Consider the following 24072-nt stretch of genomic DNA (forward strand, 5'->3'; position numbering starts at 1 on the left):
AAAATGATCATTTACTCACTGAAAAAAAGCCAGTCGAGAGATGGTGTTTAAAAAACAAATGAATAAAAAAAAGCGGTAAATGTCTTCACTGGAATGAAGAAGATACATTTGTGTGTGTGTGTGTGTGTGTGTGTGGGTGTGTGTGTGTGTGTGTCTGTGTGTGTGTGTGTGTGTGTGTGTGTGTGTGTGGTGTGTGTGTGTGTGTGTGTGTGTGTGTGTGTGTGTGTGTGTGTGTGTGTGTGTGTGTGTGTGTGTGTGTGTGTGTGTGTGTGTGTGTGTGTGTGTGTGTGTGTTGTGTGTGTGTGTGTGTGTGTGTGTGTGTGTGTGGTGTGTGTGTGTGTCGTGTGTGCGTGCACATTTGACTTCCGTTGAAGGACTGTGTTGTATTCCTTTATGCAAATCAGCTTGTTGATCGGTGGAATAGAAAACACTCTTCCTTTTTTACTTTACCAGCCTTTTATTTCTGAAAGCAGGTGGTGATACTATTGTTTGTTGTTTGTTTGGCTTAGTATCACTGCCTTAACTTGAGGAAAGCAGAGAAACTTCAACTTAAGGCGCTCGTAACGCTCTTTTGAATTTTATTATCTTCCCGTTCGGCGTCGCCATGGATCTCACTGCTGAGTCGGCGCTTTTCGGAGTGTTGCAGAACCGGGGGGGGGGGGGGGGGGGGGGGGGGGTGGGGCGGTGACATTGCAGGGGGAGCAAATATTTAGATGGGAATTTGAAGGCTGAGTGGTCGGCCATGAAAGTTTTATGCACTGGAGATGAATCCTGGGAGCGTCGGTGGTCCGCCGCTTTATCACTCCGGCTGAATCCGGCTGCTGATTTCATCCCATCCAGCCTTTCTCTCAACAGGAGTCGGCAAAAATAAATGAATCTGATTATTATCTATTGTGAGTGTAATGAGATTTAATTCAAATTAGGAGTTAAGCTGGAGTGCAGACTGAATGTAAAAACATCTAATGAGCAAAATAAGAGTTTTATTGTCTATGAATCTCAACAAACTGAGGATATTCTGATATATTTTTATATATATATATATATATATATATATATATATATATCTCCACCCCGCCAGATTACTTTCATTTCCATCTACTTTTAGGCCTCGATGTCACCGACTTCCCCGTCCTTTCCCTCCGGCTCGCACGCATCCCGCTCCAACTCAAAAGAAAAAGTGAAATCCTGCAGTTTAATCTCGATTTGAAATAATGTTCGTTTGTTTTGTTTTTTGTTTGTTTCGCGACCCTTGACATCCTTCCCTCATCCGGTCAGAATTCCTCTCACCAACACCGTCGTTCCACTCCTTCGTCTCCCCCCCACAATGTCACGGGGATCACATTTGGTAAAAACCTTGATTTAACTATTTTGATACTTATTCTCGGTTCTTACCTCAGAGAAATATTGTTTTGTACGACAAAGGAGAGAAAAGAAAAAAAAACACGAAGATGCCAGAACTATTGCAGCAGATGTCCTTATTTACCAACAACGCGGCCATGCTGCCTTCCTTACTTGTACATAAGAACACGTGGTCCGACTGAAAGGCGGCGAGGAGGCCGGGCTCGGGTCGCGATACGATACGATACGATACGATTTTATTAGTTTTGTCAGGTCGACCATTTTTTTTTTTTGTACCGACAGAAGACAAATCCCAAACCGCTCGACTAAAACTGTTTCCTGGTGATCGTCGAGCTTTCAGCTTCTCTCTGTGTGTGTGTGTGTGTGTGTGTGTGTGTCTGTCTGTGTGTGTGTGTGTGTGGTCCTGTGTGAATGCCTCGTGTGTAAACGACCGAAAAAGTGTTTGTGAATACTTTTTTTCTTTTCTTTTTCCCCTCCTCTCTTTGTTGTTGTTGTTGTTGTTGTTTTACTTGTACGTACATGTTGGTTGTTCCAAATTCTCTCCCGACACAACTGATATTTTATCTAACATAACTTGCTATACTGTCAACAGTTCCATTGATTAAAGATGCCACCCTGTCCGTTTGAAATGATCCGTGTCTCCCGCCTCCTTTTTTTTGTTTTTAAGTCCATCTGAATTTTTTTTGAGCCACTCTTAAGTTTTTAAGTCATTTTCATGTGTAAACACTAAACAAAATCAAGAATACGGAGCAATACAATTAAACATGGAGGTGAAGTTATGCCTGAAACTTAAATAAAACTGATGATTTAGTATTGTTTAATCAGCAACTTAAAGTTAAATCATTTAGATTTTTTTTTTGGGACAAAACTTGGTTGATAAAGCTCTAAAAGTTTTAATGTATGTGCTAAAATAATGTCAATAAAATCCAGAATATGACGTCAAAAACAATATTTGGGTGAAATGTGCTTCTTTTTTCCAGCACAATGTTGCAAAGCGTCTTAAAATATTCTCCACGTTGGCGCACAATATTTTAAAAACAGTTATGACTAGTATTGAAGTTTGCATAATACATTTTGCATCACTTCTAATAGGAGGTATTAATGCTTTTAGTCGTGGGAAATTGCTTTAATCTTAAAGAATCGCAAACCTCTACATATATTTTAATTAGTGTATTCACAAGATTTTTTTTATTGTGTTTTTTTGTTTAGATTAACCATCAAAATACTATCAAGTTAGATCAGATAAAATGCTTTCTGCTATTCTGGAATATGGACAAAACCAAGGCCCCCCTTGTGGCCAAACAGCGTCATTGCAACACCACGAAGATTCAAACATGTGTTGAACACAAATAAATCGCATGCCGTGACCACATGTTACTGTGTCACTCTTTTGTAAATACATACACATAAACTGCTCTTTATCTGCCACAGGACCATCGGATCCACACCCTGTTTCTGCTGCATCTCAAAACCTGACAGGAGTACCTTTGAAAAATGAGATTACAGTGGAAAGATTCCCCCTTATTTCCCCCTATATGTATGATTTCATTTCATTACAAATAATCTGACATATTTTTAATCCTTTTTTGCCTATATGTCAATTGAGCAATGTTAATAAGTGTTGAGCATAGAAATATATTTGGAGATTCATAATGTATACTCTTCTTTTAACTAAAATCCTTTTTTTTTTCTTTTCTTTTTTTTTTTTTCAAAATGTTGCTTTAAAGTTTTTAGCTTTGGAAATACTTCAATACTTTTTTTCAGTGATGAAATATTTGTTTTTAATCTGGTTGCAGTCTGCATCCATATCGCCAGATGTCACTAAAAGCTCCACTTAAACTCTATATAAACATTTTTTACTCTTTAAACTATTTATCTTCTTAAAAAAAAAAAATCCAGACTGACTTTAAAATTTGAATTTGAGTTCCAGCCATTAGAATAATTGGCCTTGGGAAGTTTCAGCTCAGATCAAATATCCTCTCTAGAGGAAACGTTACCAATGTGCAGCTGAGCTGAGTCTTGAGGGGAAACTTGGGGGGATTTCGAGTCATATGACTCAGTCAGCAGCAGAGACTTGCACACTCAGCAAGGAGGAGGCTGCTGCTGCCTCGGATGAAGCCAATGAAACCTCAGTGGGAAACTTCCGATGACTGAAGTGAGCGGACGACAACTTGCACGAGTTACTGAACCTCCCGCTGATAATTTGCATGTTTTCTTTCTGAGGTTATTTTCGTTGTTTTTAGCTTCTTTTTTTTTTCTTTTTTATTCTCCAGAGTAGTGGAGGTTAGAAAATCCCCACAACAGTGTGAAAACCCTTAAACAAATATTTCCCTATAAATGAAAACGCACACCAGTGAAGTTTGGCACATTTTTACGCGCATTTTACGCGCTCCACCGTCTTCGGTGCGCATCGCCCGGCGGATCAAGCCACACTGCAAAAAATACCTTTTTTCCACTTATTTGTTTATCCCCCCCCCCCCCCCATTCATGTTGGACGATTTAAGCTTTCGGGAGGAATCGATCTGCTCTTTGAAGTAAACCGAATCATCTCATCCTCGTGATTCCAATTTCTTGTGTTGGAAAGTTGGATTTTGAAACTTTCTCTCGCCGTTTCGAGGCTGATCACTTTTTGCAGCGTCAGAAGTAAAACCACGTCATTCAGTCAGACTACTCCCCCTCCTTTTCTTTTTTTTTTTTCTTCTTCTCCCTGTTGGACCAACATCCACACAGTTTAGGAACAACTGGATAAAGGCTTTTGTTTTGGGAGCCAGAAGCGCAGTCATGATGACCGGATTTCGGCTGAACTTGTCGCCCCTGAAGGAACCGCTGGGCTTCGTCAAACTGGTGGAGTGGGTAAGTAGTGGAGATCTGTCCATTCGTGTGGGAGAAAGTGTGTCATACCCAGAGGACAGGGAGGCTCGGAACTCTTCTTTGGTGCTTGGATTTTCCCTTTTCAGCGAAAACGACGCAAACGCTCAGAAACTGGTTTTTAAAAGTTTTTTTTTTTTAAGAAACCACGTGAATGCATCTGAAATCAATTATTATCCTGAATTATGTAGATGAATGCAAATGTGTGTGTGATTATTCGAACAGTTGTCGGTTTCATTCTGAGGATGTGTTCATGTCAAAGTAATCAGAAGTCCAAACTGAGTGGAGGAGTGGGTTTACTGGGTAGGAAGGCCTCGTGCCCTTGAGGTGGTGCAGTTATAGATTAATGCATCCTCCACCAATAATTTACCTCTGGATAACTGTGCTGACGGTTGAAGCATCTGTGACCACACACACACACACACACACACACACACACACTTGGACTTTTCTTCACGAGAGTCCAGTAATGCATAACTGGGTCAGAGCGATCCAGAGAGGGGTGAAATAAAGCAGCTCAGCTCCAGTTTGTTTCAGCTGCTCCATTTTCTTGTCACACACACACACACACACACACACACACACACACACACACACACACACACACACACACACACACACTAGGGCGGTGAGTTTGTGTCCCTGTGTTTTTCAAATGTTGGCCTTACATAACCCTTATTTAACATAACATGTTTTCTTGTTCACAAGGGGCGAGATGATTAGGCGTGTGTGTGTGTCTGTGTGTGTGTGTGTGTGTGTGTGTGTGTCACTGCAGAGGTCCTACACAATGCTACTAATGTGAGTAACAAGGTCTCGAGTCTGAGTCATCTCCATGATGAGGACGAACCAACACAACCTTGCTCAAGTAATGAAGAAGGATTCATATTCTTCAGTTAAAAACAGAAGTAATTGAGTCCTTTTAACACGTCCAATCATTTCTACGATTCCATCCTAATACAAATCTAAACAATGTCTGAATTAAAATCTAGTCATTGACTATATTACCAAATATAATAAACCTTTTTTTGTTGTTTGCTTCTCAAACATGAGGTCTTAACCCACGTTTGTGTTATATTGTGCTATTCATAAATGAGATCAGTATTTTCAACATATCTTCAATCCAAAAACAGGTTTTTAATTTAGTTTACTGTATTTATGTAGCACAAATCAATTTAAGGTCTACCAGTAATTCAATTAATGTATTAATTAAATTATCCACTTTATTCCAGCCCTACTCACGTTGATTCTAATTGTAATCGAACAAGTTATCGATGCAAACAACTTAATATTCACGTGAGCCATCGAGCAACTGAAGGGAAACGGCGAACAAACTGATGATTTGTTGATAAAAGTTGAACGGCCGCTAACAAACATCCCGCTTCTAACGTGGCGTGAACGAGAAAGCGACTGAGAGGGTTTGGAAGTGGCCTGAGTCCTCATACCTTCCCAGAGATTCTCATCCCCTCTGTAGTAAACAGGAAGGAGTGAATGGCGTGGCTAATGATACTGCTGATAAAGCCTTTTCCTCTCTTTTTGCACCGATGCCAGTGGCAGACTCATTTCTCTGGAGAGATATAGATTTCTTTTTTTTTTTTTTTTTTTTGGGTCAGACTGACCTGGACTGGGAAACTTTTTCCATACAAAGTGAACGAAAAACTCATTTTCAACCTGGACCAGACTTTGCTTCACATTAAAAGGCAGAATCGGAGTCGCTCTGATGTGTTGGAGTTGCTTGATTCTTAATTTTACAGGAATTCCAATAAATGCACGCGGAGGAGGTTGCAGATGTCTGGCGGGGCAGTCCTCCATGTCCGTCGTGGGTTTTCTGCCCCGGAGCTTTAGTTGAGGCTCAAGTGGAAATGTGGCGTTTGAAAAGGAAAGAGGTGGAAAGTGCGTCTGGTGCGTGTCCCGGTCGCTGGAGTCGTACCGTCGACCTCGTGGCGGGAGAGTCACAAAGTCAGCGAAGCAAGAATGCAAGAGAGAGAGAGAGTGAGAGAGAGAGAGAGGCAACTCGCTGTGCGGCGCGGCCAGAAAAACAGGAAGTGGCAGTGACATCTGGAGAAACATCTGGACAGAGGCCTGGAGGTGTGTGTGTGTGTGGGGGGGGGGGGGGGGGGGGACGAGTGTGGATGTACAGTATGTGGGTGAGTGAGTTGCTCATGTGCGAAGCCTTCGTAAGCACTTTATTGTTATTGGGTTTTTTTTCAGTCGTGCTGTGAGACAAGAGCCACTCTGCTGACGTAGAAACACCTTAGAACATTCCCAAGGAAATCCTTATGGTCTGGCTTTTCTTTTTAGTTGCTCCCTGACATGTTCGCCCAGACAGGCTCTTCGGCTCGAGGATGGATGAATGAATGAATTCTTGATGGATGTGATGAGGTTAGATTATTCTTGTTCTCCAATCAGAAGATTAACGTCCTGTTTTCATCAATACATTCTCCAGTCACGGCGCCTGGACCTGTTGACATTTGGTTATTTTATACTCAATCTATAATTGTTGTTGTTTTCTGGATTTATTAATAATTTAGTCTATATAAGGTTAAAAAAAACTCACTATTCCTCCACTGTTCATTCTTTCCATCTATTATTGATTGACTTTAAGAGAACTTGAAATTGTTATTTTTTAAATAAATGGAATTACTGAATCAGCATCTTTACTATGAAGCGTGAAATGATTTATGATTAAATAGTATACCAAAAAAATAAAAAAAAAACCTGGCCCAGAACACAGCTCAGATGTACTCGATTGTTCTGGGTCCTCTGATTTCCGCCCACGGTCCTAAATCATGTTTAAAGTTTGGCCTGTTTAGGCCCATATCTAATCTGGTGAGGCGATATCATCTGCACCACAAGGGGGTGTATTGAGTCACTCGAAGCAAGCAGCCGGAGGAACATTTAACATGACGGACACGCCACTGACACACTGATCTCAGTCCACGCCACGAAACGGAGCCGCGAAGAGCCGAAACTCTGAAATCCATTCAAAGGACAGACGGCTTCTAAAGTAACTCAAAGACGCTTCCGAAGTACAAGAGAGGCATGGATCTAGATGAAGCGATGTTATGCCAGGACATGGTCTTTATACAAGCCTGTTTACAGCAGCCATGACAGAAAATAGTATTGTGTTGAACCAAAACTGGTTAGAAAAGAAATAAAAACAAACAACAACATGTACAGATGTTGAAGTTGCCACAATCTGAGTACGGTATACAGATTTACACACAATCTCAGTACGGTATACAGATTTACAAACAGACACATGCTTTGTCCTGTTGCCCCTGGCCTGGGGAGACGCTCCCCTTCCTGCATGCATATTTATAGTCTGAAAAATTCATAATATCCATTGATGGTCCCTGAATGGTTTGCAGATAATAATAAATAAAAGGCACAGCTCTTTGTCTTGTGAATGTCCAATCTCTTTGGACCGCCACCAAAGGGCCTTTTTGCAGTTTAAACTGCAGTTTGTCAAGGAAACAAGACAGCGCTTCTGTTTTTATGGCGTTTTTTTTTTTTTTTTTGTTTACCTCTTTGAATTAGTGTTGAACTGCTGCTCCGCTTTTGAATTATGCGCGATAATGGGCAGAGGGATGAGTTTATTAATTCGGCTGCGAGGTTTGTGGCACATTTCCTCATGCAGTGAGGTGCAGAGTGATGTCGCTGCAGTCGGAGGGGCAGAACGTCGAAGAAAAAAAAAAACCCTCGGCTGAAAGAATTTAGTCAGTGTTGGTTTTTAAAGGGGCGAGCATTAGTGTCACATGGTCGACATGCTGGATCAGATGCTTCTCCTGCGAGGAAGAATTCCGAGAGCTTGAATGGCGGCATTAGTGGAGCCGGGCAAGCTGCGCTTTCTGAAAAGCAGCTGCATCATTTTGTTGTTTGTGAACAATAGTTCATACGTGACGTTAGAGCTGCTGTGCAGAATGTCCAATAACTGAATTCCCCGTCCGTTACAGGCGGAGGTAAACGTGTAAAGTTTCCTCATGTCCCTGGTCTTCCTCTCCCCCACGCAGCTCACTGCTATATTTGCGTTCGGAAGCTGCGGCGGCTTCTCCGGGAGGAACGTCATTTCTATTCTCTGTGGCGACGGCAGGAATGAAACTCTGGACGCCAACTTCCACTACCCGTTCAGGTAAGAGTCGTAGCGCCCCCGACTGAATGGCCGTTAAATTCAACCTTCTGCTCCTGTCTCGTTCGCCAGGTTGACCGACGTCCCGCTTGTGAAGGACAACGCCAGTCTTTGCAACCGCACCGTCACCCCGACGCACCTGGTCGGCGACTCGGCCTCGTCGGCGGAGTTCTTCGTGGGCGTCGGCATCATCTGCTTCCTCTACTGCATGGCGGCCCTGCTGGTCTACTTAGGCTACATGCACGTCTACAAGGACTCCGATTTTGGGCCCATCTTTGTGAGTCGGGGCGTTCTGAGCGTCTCCAGCGAGGGACAATGTCCGCAGGGCTGACGGCTTTGCTCCTTGTCCCCCAGGATTTCTTGATCACGGCCATCCTGGTCTTCCTGTGGCTGGTGTGTTCGTCCGCCTGGGCGAAGGGTCTGCAGAATGTCAAGGACGCCACGGACACGGAGGGCATCGGCGCCACGCTGGCGCTCTGCAAGGGGAGCAACGTGACGTGCGAGGTCACGGAGTTCGCCAACGTTCGGACCCTCAACATCTCTGTGGTGAGGAGTAATTCAGTTGTCCTTTCACAACTAAAGGGTAACCTGGACAAACACTATACCCTCGAGGTTTTCCGGACGGGTTTTAAGATTCTGCTCGGCACCAAATTCCGAATCCTCCTCCGCTCCTTTAATCACATGGGGTTCCACAGGGCTCAATTTTAGGGCCCCTGCTTTTTTTTTTTCACTCTATTTACTGCCGCTGGGTTCCATTCTTCGGAGGCACGGCCTCTCGTTTCATTGCTTCGTGGACGATTTAGGTCCCGCCGAAGAAGAAAGATGCCTTCGTCTTATATACATACAGCACTTTGGTTCGACTCTGGTTGTTTTTCTTAAAGTCGAGGAATTATTTTGAGTTTTTTTTCTGGTTGGCAATTGAAGTTCTGTGTGAAATGTCATGACTGTTGAATGGTCTTTAATATATATTTATTTGCTTCGAAGTGGAGCCAATCATTGATGCCTTGTAAAATATTTCATTATTTTACAAAAAATGTGTGAAGACTTAAACAATCGAGATTTCAATGATGTGCTTGAACTGAGAGGTCAGACGTCAATGATGTTGTTCACCACTGGTATTAGTAAATGAAGTTAATATTAAGTATTGCACAGTATACTATACTAGTATATCAGTCTTATGTGTAATTGAGAAGCCCTGTAAACATTCATTTGATGTAAATGTACAAAAATAAATGCAAGGTTGCATGTATTTAAGTAAATCTACTTTTAAATCCCTACAGAGTGAATTTTGTACCTTAAAGGATAACTCAGCTTTTCACGATCATAATTTCAAATTTTATTTATTCTTTTATGATGAAAATAAATAAATAAAACTGACATGAACCAGTTATGTCGCCAGCACATTGTAAGATCGTTTTAAAGTACATTTTATTCAGTAATTCAGTTTATAAGCATTTTTCAGTGATGATTTATAACACTTCTTTCTAATTTACTAAATTTATTTTTGTTTTTTTCTTCTCCATGGTCTGTCGTCCTCCAGGTGTTCGGCTTCCTCAACATGTTCGTTTGGGCGGGAAACGCCTGGTTCGTGTACAAGGAGACTCGCTGGCACTCGCAGAAATTCTCCTCTCAGCCGGGACCTGCGAGGCAACAGGTCCCTGCACCGATCTAACACACACACACACACACACACACACACACACACACACACACACACACACACACACACACACACACACACACACACACACACACACACACACACACACACACACACACACACACACACACACACACACACACACACAAAAAGCTCTGTGAAGATGAGGACTGACAAGATGAAGGATACGTTAACGGTTAAGTTGGCTGCAGTGCACGTGGTACACGCATCTGAATCGTCATTCCATGACCCGATGTCCCTCACGTCCGTCTGATCCGCACTCATTCCCTGCGGTGATGAGGAGGAACAGGTTCCACATGATAAATTCAATGTATTTTTGTTTTTGCTTCTCATGCTTTGGCAACAAGAATGCAATTAATTTTAAAATGTGCCCTCTTACAGCTATCCCTGAAGGATTTCTTTTACTACCTGCACAGGCAACGAGCAAATATGTTGACCAAATCTGAAAATCTGAGCTTTGTAGCAGCGGTCTGGTCTGGTGTTCTCTCTCTATTCGGAAAGACAGACTTTCTCACTTCTTTAGTTCCTATTTTTTTTTGTGTGTGTGCATTGCAGTTGACTTTATTACATGTAATTACATTCAGATGAACGCAGGGTACTTTGAACTCATCTCCTCCTCTGAGCACATCGTCGCAGGGTTTGCGTTGTGAGCGTCCTCTCCACTTGACAGTGAGTCAAACTAATTACTGTCGGGCATAATATTATAAAGCTCTACACCAGGGAGTTTCAGAGTGGGAGAGGAGGTTGAACCACTCAAGGTTGTCTGCTTCCAACCTGCATCCAACAAAACATCAATAACTGCATTTGATATTCCTGTGAAAGTTTTACACATTTTTGTAAGTTTAGTTTGTAAGAAAAGCAAAAGACCCCTTCAGATCATTTTAACATGCCTATCACCCAGCCTGCTTGTGATCAAGTACACCCCCCTACTCCCCCTGGTGGCAGACGTTAAGAAGTGCAATGTCCAAAACTGAATTATTATTAAACATTAATCTGATTTATTAAGATCCCAAATGAAATGTGCTGAAGTGCGTTCGCATTTTGCAGGTGATTCATTAAAAAAACAAACATTTTAATAGTTTAAAGTTGCACGGCTCAAAGAAAGTGTGGCGTTTCTTACGAAAATGGGCCTTTAAAATCTTTTCTATTGCAGATTTGTGTTTGCGAGGTTGATCCACGCCTTCAGTTTTAAACCCAAAGAGAGTTTGTTGAAACTCTCGTCTTTTCATTTATATAAGGAATGTCGTCGTGTGACGTTTATTTTCTACCCTAAGTGCCTTCATGTGGTGCTTAATATGATATTACGGTGTACTCTGAATACACCGAGTACACCGTCATGGTATTTACTTGACATTTAGCTACTTTTTTTTTAATTCCTGGAAGTGAATTCTTAGTGAGTGAATGCGGCCTCTCCTTCCATCACGTTGAATGTATTGGTAATATCTTCTTCACTATTTACCATGTTTGCATCATCTTTACTATCTGTCACGTTTCAGCATTCCTGTATTACTAGAAGTGCTCTGCCAAAAGTACTGTTTTCCTGCCTGCAGTTGAAGTTTATTTCTTATTTGCGTGTGAAGTTAAATCATTTATGTCCTTGTTGTTCAATCCGTCCTTTTCTTCCTTGTCTAATATGTTTAGTCCTTTAGTACTGTGTGATATTTTGTATTTTTATTATCATTATTATTATATACAGATGGTTAGTTTGGCTAGTTTATGATTTTTTTGTTTTTCTCGGCTGTTTGATGTGTTTTCGTGTCATGAAATTGGTGAGATGTTGTCTACTCCTTTATGTTCACGCAAAAATAAAATAACCGGCGGGTACGTGGCGGTGTACCGGTTACGCCTCCACGCTCGTGCGACCATCGTCCAATCACCGGCCACATTGTTTTATTCAGGAGATATGCACTCTGTGACATGCACAGTTTCAATGTACTCTTTTTGTTTTCAATAAAGGTTTTTTTTTTTATTTTTTGATATTGTTTTTTTCCATTGATCTCTGCAGTCGATGTCTGGCGATAAAAATAAATACATTTTCTACTGTTATCTGGTTTAAATGCAGGGGTCGGCAGCACAGCGCAACATCATTCAACACTTTCTTGCATATCTGAAAGTATAAGATAAAGATTACAGATTTCAAGTAAGACGTAAAACATTATCAGTATTCTCATCTGTGCTGAGGAGGGTCAGACTCATTTTAATTTCAATCACATTACACCTCAGTTACTTCAAATAACTCCAAATGCTTTCCTTCTTTTTATTTATTATTAGGATTCTGATTATTATATTTTAAATGGTGCAACTTCAAAATGATTTATTAGTGCTCCAAAATATACTGTAATGTCCAAAGATGAATGCATTTTTCCATTGAAAATCGCTGTAATAACATATTATTCTTCACTATAAATCTGCCTCCAACTTGGGCATCTTGTCTGAACGCTGCATGATATCTGAAGCCTCCAAACTCAAACATTCACCTCCACACCGTTTCCATTCGCAAAAATTAAGAAGTCGTTAGTTTCACAATCAGAAGTGATCCAACGGTCATTTTAAACACTTATGGGCAAAGCGCCCATTGGAATTACTTGTATTTAGAGTTATTACCTCAAGGTGAACAATATCTACTGCATATACATTGATTACAAGTATGTGACATGCCGAGAAACAAACACTGATTCATCCTTTGTAGGTGTCTGACAGCCGTCCATGGAGACACCATGCAGGTATAAAAGACACGCAGGACTGCGTTTAGATCAACATGTAATTATGACACATCTGCATGGACTACTTAAAGTTCTCGCAGTTGTTCAGCGGTTCTTTCCTCCTGATCTGTGTCTGTCTTTTCACACACCCTTGTGTCATGTGCAATCTGACCGGAGCAATAAACTTCCTGCAATGAAGTAGGCGTATTGGTGTAGAAGATAAAGCGAGAGCACCTAATTAGTTTGTTTTTTATGCTCATTATTAGAGGGCGGGGCAGACACTTTATGAGGAAAACGGAGACAAAAATGATTCACTCTGTAAAATTACTGTTTGTGTTGCTTCTATTTGAACGTCATTTGAAAAGCAGGGTGTGTTTCCGGCCACAAGAGGTCAGTGTAGAGCCACGAGCTCGAGCACTTGTCAATATAACCTGCAGACCAGGGGATCTATCAGGTATTTTCCTCTCATATTTGGCAGTAAATGTCTTATGTAGATTAAAATCCTCATTGAGAAACAGGTGTGATCACTCCCTGTGTTACATCTTCTCAATCTCTTCACCTGGTGGCTTTCTCTTTTCTTCTCTACTGTTTATAGCTCCCTCACACAGACTAATATCTGTCAGCGGGCCGCATTTTAAGACTGAGTGGGTGTTTTTTGTTCCTTCACAGGCACAATACGACTCTCACTGTCACATTACAATTCACATAATCGTCTGTGCAATTAAGGCCATAATATTACACTTTAATAGGGGTTTTCCCAGTGACCTGTCCATTACTATAATCCCTTTACAACTGGCTGATAAGCCCTTCATTTATTGAAACAGGTTTGACTCAGACATTGGTTTGTTTAGGGTTTGGGACAATGGAGTTTACGTAATGTTTAAAATCTCGGCCTGCAGACAGAAGGAGTGAAAGTCAACAGAGTTGTATCACACCCTTATCACAGCAGACTTAATATAGAATATTTTCAGGTGGAATTGCTTGGATATGAAGTCAAAGTGCCCAAAACTAGAGGATAAAATACATAATACACAGGGGCATAACACATAAAGGTGTGCATGACTGGTTTCAATAAAAAGCTAACATGGTTTAAAAAAGTTACTCAAGTATAAAAAAATATAAAAGAAACACTTTAAGCTGCTTGATGTCACTGCAATTTACATTTTAGTGCTGTAGTAATGTTTTTTTTACTATATATTTATATACACACACATATATATACTAGTAATACACTCATACTGGCCAGGACAAGTACACTCAGAAACAGCTTTTACCACGAGGATCATGTTTGATCAGATTGAACAGCTCATTATTACCGAAATAAAAGTATGCGTATTTTTATTTTTTAGACGTTCTCTTTTAAATCGTCTACCTCCTGTTGTATATACTGACGCACTTTCAGTTTTTATGCGTGTCATGCCCTCTTTAAAATGTTCAACCTTTTATATATTCATAATGGGGAACATGCACGGACTGCGGCTGAAATTCCGTTGTTTGTAACAACATATTATATAATATTTTTGATTGCAAAAGCTGAACTTGTGAACTCCATCTCCCCTTGTCTGTGGCTCAGCCTCTCCGCTCTCCGGAAAAAGCCGAGTGAAGCCGAAGCGCGACGAGAACGACGTCATCATATCTAGTTCTTTCGTTTTTTTCGCCTGCTGCGTGCGAAGGGAGAGCGAGAGAGAGAGAGGGCGAGAGAGAGAGAGAGAGAGAGAGGGCGAGAGAGAGAGAGAGAGAGAGAGAGAGAGAGAGAGAGAGAGAGAGAGAGAGAGAGAGAGAGAGAGAGAGAGAGAGAGAGAGAGAGAGAGAGAGAGAGAGAGAGACTCTCAGCAAAGCAACAAGAAGGAAGAGCAATGGCGACACTGGATCGCCAAATACCAAGTCCGAATAGCTTCCTCTGCGAGCCTTGGTCTTCCTTCGTCGGTGCGGCTAAATTACGTTTTGTTGACAGTAAGTTCGCGCGCCGGTCGCGCTCGTTGTTCCCGCGGACAAACTGTGGGGAAGTGCGTGGTCCAACTGTCTGTGATTGAGTTGAGTCGAAGCTCCTTCCACCACCACGCAGCGTCTGTCAGAGCGCAGCAAAGTAACTGTCAGCGATATCACGAGGCGATGCGATGTCGTTCGACTTACGTGGCTCCGACAGGCGTGTGCACGTGCCGTGTTGAGCGCGGCTGTTTATTTTATTTTATTTATTTTTCTTTTTTTTGCCGTCACGGCTGCGCGAGCTGCGGGGACGTGCGAGGCGTGCGGTGCGGCGGTTTTTTTCAACTGTCCAGCTGCAAGTTTGTAGTTAGCTGTGTGACAGCTCCGCTTCACGCAGCCGCTAGCAGGCTAATGCTAACCCCGACAGCGGCGGTGGCGGCAGCGGATCCGTGCATGACCCCAAAGTTTGTTGTGGATGTCTCTGCGTGTTTGTAAGCGGCTGTTTTGTCCACGCAGACAAAGACTCGTCCACGGATGTAAGCGACGGGGAGCTCTGCCGCCTCGACGGAGCCGTGAAGCTCAGCAAAGGAGGTGAGGAAGTTTCTCGTAATGGTTACTCAACGGCGGTGGTTTGTTATTGTTTTGGTACGCACGCTCGGAGCCGTATATTTCTAGCTTTTCTCGTCAAATATCCTGCTATAATATATCATACATTCTTTTGCTTTGCGCGTGTGGGGAAAACTCCCATTGATTAAAGTCATTGGCGTGTTCATCAAAAATAAGTGATTGGTTATCTAAGTAGAGCTCAAAATTCAATTCAACTTTATTTATAATACACCAAATGCCACACAGTCATTTCTAGGTGCTTTTAACCCAGAGAAATCCATTAAATAAAAAAAACGGATAAAGATGATTCTATGTTACAATCACCATATTCCTTTATTTATTTTTTTAGCTAATAGTGGAATGAATTAAGTCATCCATCTATCTTCTAGAACAGGGGTGTTAAACATAAGGCGTGTGGGCCAAAAACCAGGCCCCAGCCACACCAAGCTAATTGTGAAAATGTCAAAACAATAATTTTTGAACACTTATCTGAAGAGTAGCCAACACAACACTGAGATGTTGGCCATATTTGGGAAAAAGAAACATGCATAATGCAGGAAGAGATGTTTATTGGACATTTCACAGTATTTTCTACCAAACTATATCATTTAAATTTGCTTTAAGTTGACATTTTAGTCATTTTCTATAGTGATTGTTTGGTTTTGTGAAAATATAGACATTTTCATCATTTATAATCTGCGGTGCAACAAAGAAAAAGTTTAAACTTAAAGGTTATTATAGCACTATTTTACCGTTCAAAATCGGACTGCATGTGGCTTCAGAACTAAATTGTGTTTGACATCACTGCTCTAGACTGAACTCAGTGGGGAAACCAGACAGACACAGAGATTAATAACCTTAAATGCATGTTTTAGACTGAGAGAGAGAGAACATGCAACTCCACACAGATAGGCAACAACACCGGTCAATGACCTACACTGCTGTGCAGCCCTACATGCTTTACAGCTATATGAGATCAAATTCTTCCTGATTCTGTTCTTTCCACTGTGAAAATCTTAAAAAAAATCTCAAATATCAAAAGTAAAAGAAAAAGAAGCAATGTCTTCTACTTGCAAAAGAACTTGTTTATGTGTTATGATTTTTTTTATCTGTCCTATTTTTAATGAAATGGCAGTGTGGTCACAATCACGAAGTATGCACACTGAAAAATGATATTGCTACTTGCAAAATGCAATTCATGTTTCTGTGCATTAAGTGGACTTATTTTCACTTGAGTCATGAGTTCTCATTCACACGTGGCCCTGTGGTACAGGCTGGTAGAAATAAAATATGATCAGTGCTCAATGCCCCTGAGCAGTGAGATACTTCCACACCTCAATCCCCCCCCACACCCCAGGGACAGAGCCAGAGGAGTTCCTCCACACCTCACCACATGTAAATACCCCGGGGGAGGGGGGGGCACAGTAACGCACTGGAGTCACTGCTGAAAGGCTGAGCATGCCGTCGCCCTCATAGGAACACAGTGACGCACACACGCAGCCGGGGAAACTCTTCTCACTCTCAGTGGTCGAATACCAATATACAGTGTGTGTGTGTGTGTGTGTGTGTGTGTGTTCCCCCTTCACAGTCTCCCACCCACGCACATGCCAGATCTTCCTCCCTCAGAGCCAAACTGAAGTGGTGTTTCCACAATTGCTGATCTGTTGGCAACACGACACTTGAAGCCTGCTGAGAGTGATACACACGCACAACCACACAGATCTGAAACACTTTTTTTTTGCAAATTTGTGTTGAGTGGAGGATGATTCATGTATCACATGTTTAATCGCTTGACACTCGTTATTTGTAGATACTGAGGCCGGTTTGGCAGCAAGTGATGTGGCCTCTCAGGTCACGATTGGTATCTTGTGTCTCCTTCTCGTGCTCGCACATACACACAGGAGAGATGATGACAACCAGCAGCAACTTATCGTGATTAGACCGGCAGCCACTGTCATCATCCACCAGGAATAGACGTCGTCGTAATGTTTGCTCTTTGTAAAATTCATCTAAATCACCCTGTTAAAAGCGGCTCTTTTATTGATAATCCAGCATATGTTGTGGAAAACATTTGAAGGCGGCGTGACTGCCACGTCTGTGCACATTCTGAGAATTTTCCTCACAACCAAACGCACACCGGAGCGCGGACACTCTGAACTGCGGCGTTCATGGAACACGGGGGAACCTCCCACATTGTGCAGGCGATGGCGCGGAGCTGCTCGGCTTGCAGCAGCGCGTCATGTTTGAAACCTCTCCGATGAAAGGTGGGAGAATCTCTTTGTCTGTCAGACTCAACATTAGTCATTGACCAAACGGAGTGCCGATAGTTTTGATTCAAAAGACGGGAGTGGAAAATTAGTCACATTAGCCGATCAAACCCTCTGAACACGCTGGCGGGGTGGTGACGCGTCGGCGTCATCCATAGGTTGAGAAATGTGCTTGTGTTCTGTGGGTGGCACATGTGACTGATGTTCGCACAGTTTAGACCGGGAGGGTGTCACGCGGGTTATATTTAGCGGCTGCAATTTACAGACGTCCCCTAAATGCCTCATATGCTCGCTATAGGTTGAAGCCGCAACGTACCAGTGATCCTAAACACCTCGAGGCATCGGACTGGAGTTAGATGCTGTAGCAAGACTTTTAAACTCTAACCAGCAGCTGCTTTTAATTTATTTAAGTAGTCATTCCAAGGAAAATACCCATTTCCTGTCTTTTTGTTAGTTTTTTCTGTGACGTCACAGTGGACACCTTTTGATTCCTTGATCATTTAAAAAAAAAATCCTTGTAAGCATAAGCTAATAATTCGTCCGTCCTCGTTCCTGTTTTATCCAACTCGGGTGATGTGATCCCAGCTGACAACAGGTGAAGGGAGATTACACCCTGGACAGGGTCCCAGTCCATCAGAGACCAAACGCACACATTCACAGGCACCACTTAAATTGAAATGTATGTTCTTCTGAAGAAAATGGCTTCATGTTTTCAGTTTTACCTTGGAAGTGCTCTCGGCATCGATATCAATATTTAGCTTTGAATTTAGCTCTCATTATATTCTGTCTTTATTTAACAGTTTCCCTCTCTTAACCTGACTGTTATATTAAGTCAAAACCACTTGCTGATGATCAAATGATCCTCACCTTGAACATATTTTCAGAAAAATACTTGAAACTTGTACAGTTTTTATTTATCCAAGCAAGGTGAAGAGGTTCTAGTACCAAGTCTTGAAGTGGTAACGATATAAAGATTTTGCACCGGTCTTTTCTCCTGTTGTTCCTTCAATGTGAAATGGCTAACCCGTATGAAGAGGACCGAACTTTGACTTGTATGTGAAGCAGGGGTCTTCAACCTTCCCCATCAAAAGAAACATTTTTGTCACTTTCCACCAAATAAAATTCTTCTGGAGCCACAAAATCCAGGGCATCCAGGACGTTTCATGACCACAAATTTGGAATTAATTTTGTCGAAGCTTTTGGAGCCCCTTTTAGCCCTATTTTAACTGCTGATTCAGCAAGTTTGGGCCATTCTGACTTTTGACCTGGTTTTGCTCCGTTCTCGACTGTTTCAATCATTTTAGCTGTTTTTTTGTTTTTAGCCAATCCAAACAGTTTTAACAATTTTAGCAGTTCCAGCCTTTTTCAACCATGTTTGCCTTGGACGGTCTTTTTTGAAAGTAAGCCAGGTATGCAAATCAAATAAGAAAGATGATAATCGGATAAAAAATTGTTCTGCATAGAATTTTCAGTGCAGAGGAACAAAAGAGCTGCAGGTTGCAGACCCTTCATCTGGGGCCTTTCATTAAAAAAAGACGAGTGTGCAACACGAGGAGTCTGCCAACCACTAGTCATCTTGTTTACACTCTCTCCGACATTTTTGGTGCTGTGCAAATGGTTATGTGGCGTGCTCGCTCCAAAGGCAACTGGACTACAAGCTATCACTCTCGCTGTGATTTACTCAGCGAAGAGGCCAGTGTGTCTTCACTGCAGTTGCGTCATCATTTCGGTCATCGTTTAACATAAGCTCACACTAATAGTGGCTCCCGTTTAACTGATAAGTCAACGTTGCACTAATTCACCAATCGGAGGTTGATTCACTCACTCCGAGTGTGATCGCTGCCCAGTGATGGATTGTTTTAGTAGCTCCAAACATGCTTATTCACCAGTGACTGATTGTTTTTGCAGTTCATTTTCTGGCTTGTCAGTCGTTTGGCCGGCTCTAGTCAGTTGGCTTCAGACGCACACACACACACATACGCACGCACTTCAGGCAGCTGAATTACGCTCTTAGTTTGCATCTGACTTGCCAGATGCAGAGGAAATTGCCTTTTCCCCCCACCGTTAGTGTTCTTTCTAATGTCCTCTTATGTTTCTGTATACTTTAGAATTTGCCCCAAAAATGGCGTCAAGATTTTATTTTTTTTATTTTTTTTTTTACATTCTGTCAGCCAGACCGCGGTGATAGCCGCTGAACAGAAAAACCTGCTGATGTCCTCTGAAAATGATCACAGGACAGACACAAAGTGCTGTCAGGCTGCTCGACTGCTGTGAAGGAAAAGCACTCGCCAGGCAGCTCGAACCTGCCAGCACTGTTTCCAGCTTCTCCACTTCGCTGTTTCCATTACAAAGTTACTCGCTCTTACAACCTGTTAACAACTACCACAAGGTATTTAAAAGTCAGGTTTACAATGGAGCCACTTGTTTGCATTTAAATCTGGATTATCGTGCTGGAGCAGCGAGCGGGCCACTTTATAAACCCTTAGGAACAAAAAAAAAAAGAAAAGAAAATGTTTGTTTTCTCAGTTTACATCTCGTCATGTTCGTCTGTTTTGTCAAATTAGTTGAATTAAAATCAGTTTTTCCCTTCCTTTCTAACACATTCAGAGTAATTTGCTACTAAAAATGTCAATCAAATCTGGAACATGCCCCCTTCAAGAGGCGGGAAGCAAAAACATGTATTTTATCAGTATTTAGGCTATTTTACAATCGGAATTATAATTCACGCTTTGATTTAATGTTAAAACCTATTCATCTGTATTTTCACAGCCAATAAGTTTCAGAAAACTTCCTTATTACATGAATATTTGTTTACAACACAATTCACAGAAGTCTAATTTGTATTTACTTCATTGTTTGATCGAGAAACATTGATATTTTATCCAGGTAAACTGAATTAAATGGTTGCTGTAAACAATGCAATCAAACCCAATTAGAAACTCACTAACAAGGTGAATAGTTTTAAGAGAACTTGAGCAAAAGTGTCTTTTCACCTCTCATATCTGAACATACAGACTTAATAGAGTCTTCAGAATGAGTCAGAGACTCAATTACAGGCCCATCTTCAGGCAATTTAGAGACGCACGTTTTCTGACTGGGAGGAAATGAATGCACTTGAAGTAAAACCTACTCGTGCACAGGAAGAGCATGCAAACTCCACAGAGGCTGTGGTGCTAACCGGTACACCAATGCACATCGGTTTTACTTCACTTGGCATTATTCAGAGGTCATTTCAAGTAGGGATGTCAAATTTGACGCGTTAATGTGGATTGATTTTAATGCTATTGTTTACGTGAAACGTACCGCGGTGCGTTTTTGAGTCCGAAGATAATTTGCATGAAGCAGGATCCCTGTAATTTTATGCAAACGAGGCACGGGGAGCGGCCTCTGACGTCTGTGACACGTCTCCTCTCGGACATTGTCAAGAATTTGGTTTGTAGCTGGTTGAAAAAGGATTAACGGCCACATTAATGTGGGTACACGTTTAATCAACACGGTACGTGCATATATATATATATATTCTCTTTTTCCTTGAGTCTGTTTTCTTGTGCAAAATGAAATGCACATAGAATGATAATTAATCCATGTTTAATCTAAATTAACACACAGCAATCCAATGATTAATCTGACTAAGAATTTGAATCGTTTGACAGTACTACTTTTAAGTTGTGAAATGTACCTCAGGTCGCCTCGGTGTGTGTATGTGGCCTTGAAGACTTAAAGCTTAAAGTAAAAGCAGCTCTGACCTTTCATTATCAACACACAACAGTGTTCTTAGTCGCACATTCCTGAATGTCATGTCGAGCATCACACACACATTGTACACATGCAGCGCGTAATATGGCTGACTGCGACCTTGAGTGACCCGCCATCTCCCCCTCTTGGTTCGTCTGTACGCTCGCAGTCTGACAGACGCTAGACATCACTCCGTCTCTGCCGGTTTCCACACGACGGCAAGCTCGCCAGCAATGCGAGGTCATGACGACACGCGCCGTCAGACACCCACACATACTCCAATTTTACACAAACACATCTGCACACCCCCTCACTGAGTCTGGCTGGAGTCCTGCGTTAATAAGCACCGTGGTTCCTGTCAGCCGGGCTTGTTTAGGTTCGGGAAGAAGTTTGTAAAGCTTAGCCATAAGAGATAATAGCTGTTTTCTTTTTTTCAATAGACATATTTGTTTTTCCTCAATATTTAATTTAATCTTCAACGCTCGCCGAGTGGGTGGGGTGTGTCTTGTGACTCCAGGCATAATGTATCTCTGTTGTAGCTCACACACTAACATACCAGCTTGTGGGTGTTTGAGAGGATTGTCTCTCAGCCGCCTGCTTCTTTCACACTGTGATTAGTGATGAGGAAACAAGTGTATCTGTGCTATATTGTTGGTTTTCATAGTGGCGATGGAGGTGACTGGAAATGCATTGGAAGTGGCTTGGTTTAGAGTCGAGTACATTTTAAATCCTTGAAAATCATAATATTGAAACCCATGCTGCTACCGAAGTGGCCCAGAAAATGAATCGGTGGATCAAATTATCTGGTACATTGGTAATAATAGATTTACACACTTGAGTACACGAGAGAAATTTGTGAATAGGCAAATTAAATTGAGTAATTTTTAATACTACGTTTTACCATTGAAATATGGAAAATGATCCTATTTTGGAGGAAGCGGGTCTTTTTTTGGCTTTTGTCAGTACTAAATAATCAAGCATTTACTTAAAAAAATTGATTTCACAGAGTAGAACTATTGTGTTTTGGTGGGGTTTTTTTTCATTCAACTGAGAGACGCAGTAATAACTTTACTATATCATATAAGTTTGAATGTTTCTGTGTAATATAAAGTAAATGAACAACTTGAAAGTAATGGAAAATGTAATACAGAAGCAAGAAAAGGGTATGGTATACTTTTGGAATGTCCTAGTTGTACGTAAAGCTGCATCTAAATCAAAAGTATACACGTGGTTTTTAACCTGAAACCACACATACAGTCGTTTGGGTGTAGGAACTGATATAAAGACTTTGGATAATGTTTGCATAATATTCTGCAAACATGGATTAATGGGCATGCAGGATTGATCCAAAACGAGCCGCATTCATTCCCGATTGTGATCGCCGTTGCCTCCTCAGCCTGATTTGTGGTCTCTCCTCTGCATGTTTCTTCTAGAGATGCTCGTTTGCAGCCAGTTCCCAGCGCTGGAGGATTTTCATCTTGTCGTCTGCAATGTCTGCAGCAGTGTGGTCACTCCTCAGGGCATCCTCACACACTACGGTAAGGCAACATGCACGTACACGGACGCCTGGAGACATGGGCGCACACGGCAAACTCTGTATAGTATCACACTTCTCCGGGATACACATACGCACAGCTGAGGGTAGCGCATGAATAAAGCAAACGTACAAACGGCTATTTAGATCAATACAATAATTTCTGTTTATCCCTGCGTGACACATTTAAACATAATCCCCTGCAATTTAGCCTCTCCACAAACACAACGAGGTTGTACCCTGCAAGGCTCAGCAGCCTGACGAAAGTTGATGAATGCTAAATAATTTAGAGATGTTGCGTTTGTGCGGGTGCATTTTTTTTTTCTTTTCAAAAACTACATTCTGGGACGAAGCCATTTAGGAGCATTCTTGTAATAAAACATTGGAAACAGATGTCTTGTTGTCTTCTGAAATGCTCTGAGGAAGATCTAACTAACTGGTGTGTGAATAAACAACAAAAAAATAAATAAACATTTGCACCATTACAGACATCACTCTTGTTTGCAATTAGTTTTGTTCAAACCAGAGACTGAAAGGTGTTTTAATTCACTACAAAATATGTAAACATGTACTTCCAAGCTGCATATTTATGTTATACATATGGGCGTACTATCATTCAGGTAAATATGGTTGCTATGGTGACTGTAGTCCTTGGTAACCTAGAAAGTACAGTGTGTAAGATTTGAGTACTGCTGTTGTGTACGGGGTGGCGGTCGTCAGCCATTTCTCAGAGGCTGAGCTGTTAGTTGTTGAAGCTTCATGTTCTTGCCTGTATTCAAACCTGCTGTTGCTGCTTTTTCTGATCACATACTGAGTGACGGAAGCGAGGCAGAGTGACTCACTCCACCATCTTGTGGTACAAAGTGGAATTCCAAAAGTCTCTGGGCTTTTGCTAGCTGCTTAGTTTCATTCTCATAATTGCTTTGAACTTGTTTTTGACTGAAAGCATTATATTCATACTTTATAATTCACTCATATCGTCACACTGGTTTAAGATTTAGATTTAAGTTGTGCTCGAATGTTGATGGGAAGTTTTTAAGGAAGTCGGCCGTCTGCTTTCAGAGCATTTGTTGTTGAAATAACAGCAGCGTTGATCCCGGCTCTCATTGGCCCGGCAGCCTCTTCATCCACCTCTTGTTTGTTTTCGGTTCTGGCTCAACTGAGCGCGCTCACATCTGCCCGCGAGCTGCTCTGTTTCCTTCTGTTGGCGGCTCGTGCACCAGCCTGAGCCGTCTGCTTGAGCGGGGAGGGGGAGATGCGTGGTCACG

The 24072-nt window shown here is 41.8% G+C and overlaps 2 protein-coding genes across 4 annotated transcripts in view; both read left to right on the plus strand.

The window, feature by feature from the left end:
- The first annotated feature begins 4068 nt into the window (after positions 1-4068).
- On the plus strand, positions 4069-12073 carry sypl1 (synaptophysin-like 1). The gene is made up of 5 exons (XM_080492433.1): positions 4069-4212; positions 8238-8356; positions 8426-8630; positions 8708-8899; positions 9894-12073. The coding sequence occupies exons 1-5, from the start codon at positions 4141-4143 to the stop codon at positions 10023-10025; spliced, it is 720 nt and encodes a 239-aa protein (XP_080348559.1). The 5' UTR covers positions 4069-4140; the 3' UTR covers positions 10026-12073.
- A 2431-nt stretch (positions 12074-14504) lies between these two features.
- The window catches only part of atxn7l1 (ataxin 7-like 1), a 32118-nt gene continuing 22550 nt past the window's right edge, over positions 14505-24072 (plus strand). The window contains exons 1-3 of one of the 3 annotated variants that reach the window (XM_080492345.1): positions 14505-14689; positions 15179-15253; positions 22704-22808. In XM_080492345.1, coding sequence (XP_080348471.1) covers positions 14593-14689; positions 15179-15253; positions 22704-22808 — 277 coding nt within the window. In that variant the 5' untranslated portion in view covers positions 14505-14592. Of the gene's footprint in view, positions 14690-15178; positions 15254-22703; positions 22809-24072 lie in introns of those variants that run through there. The other 2 variants (XM_080492344.1, XM_080492343.1) reach the window with 2 other exon arrangements.

The sequence above is a fragment of the Lipophrys pholis genome (assembly GCF_963383615.2).
Source record: "Lipophrys pholis genome assembly, chromosome: 22".
Classification (NCBI taxonomy): Eukaryota; Metazoa; Chordata; class Actinopteri; order Blenniiformes; family Blenniidae; genus Lipophrys; species Lipophrys pholis.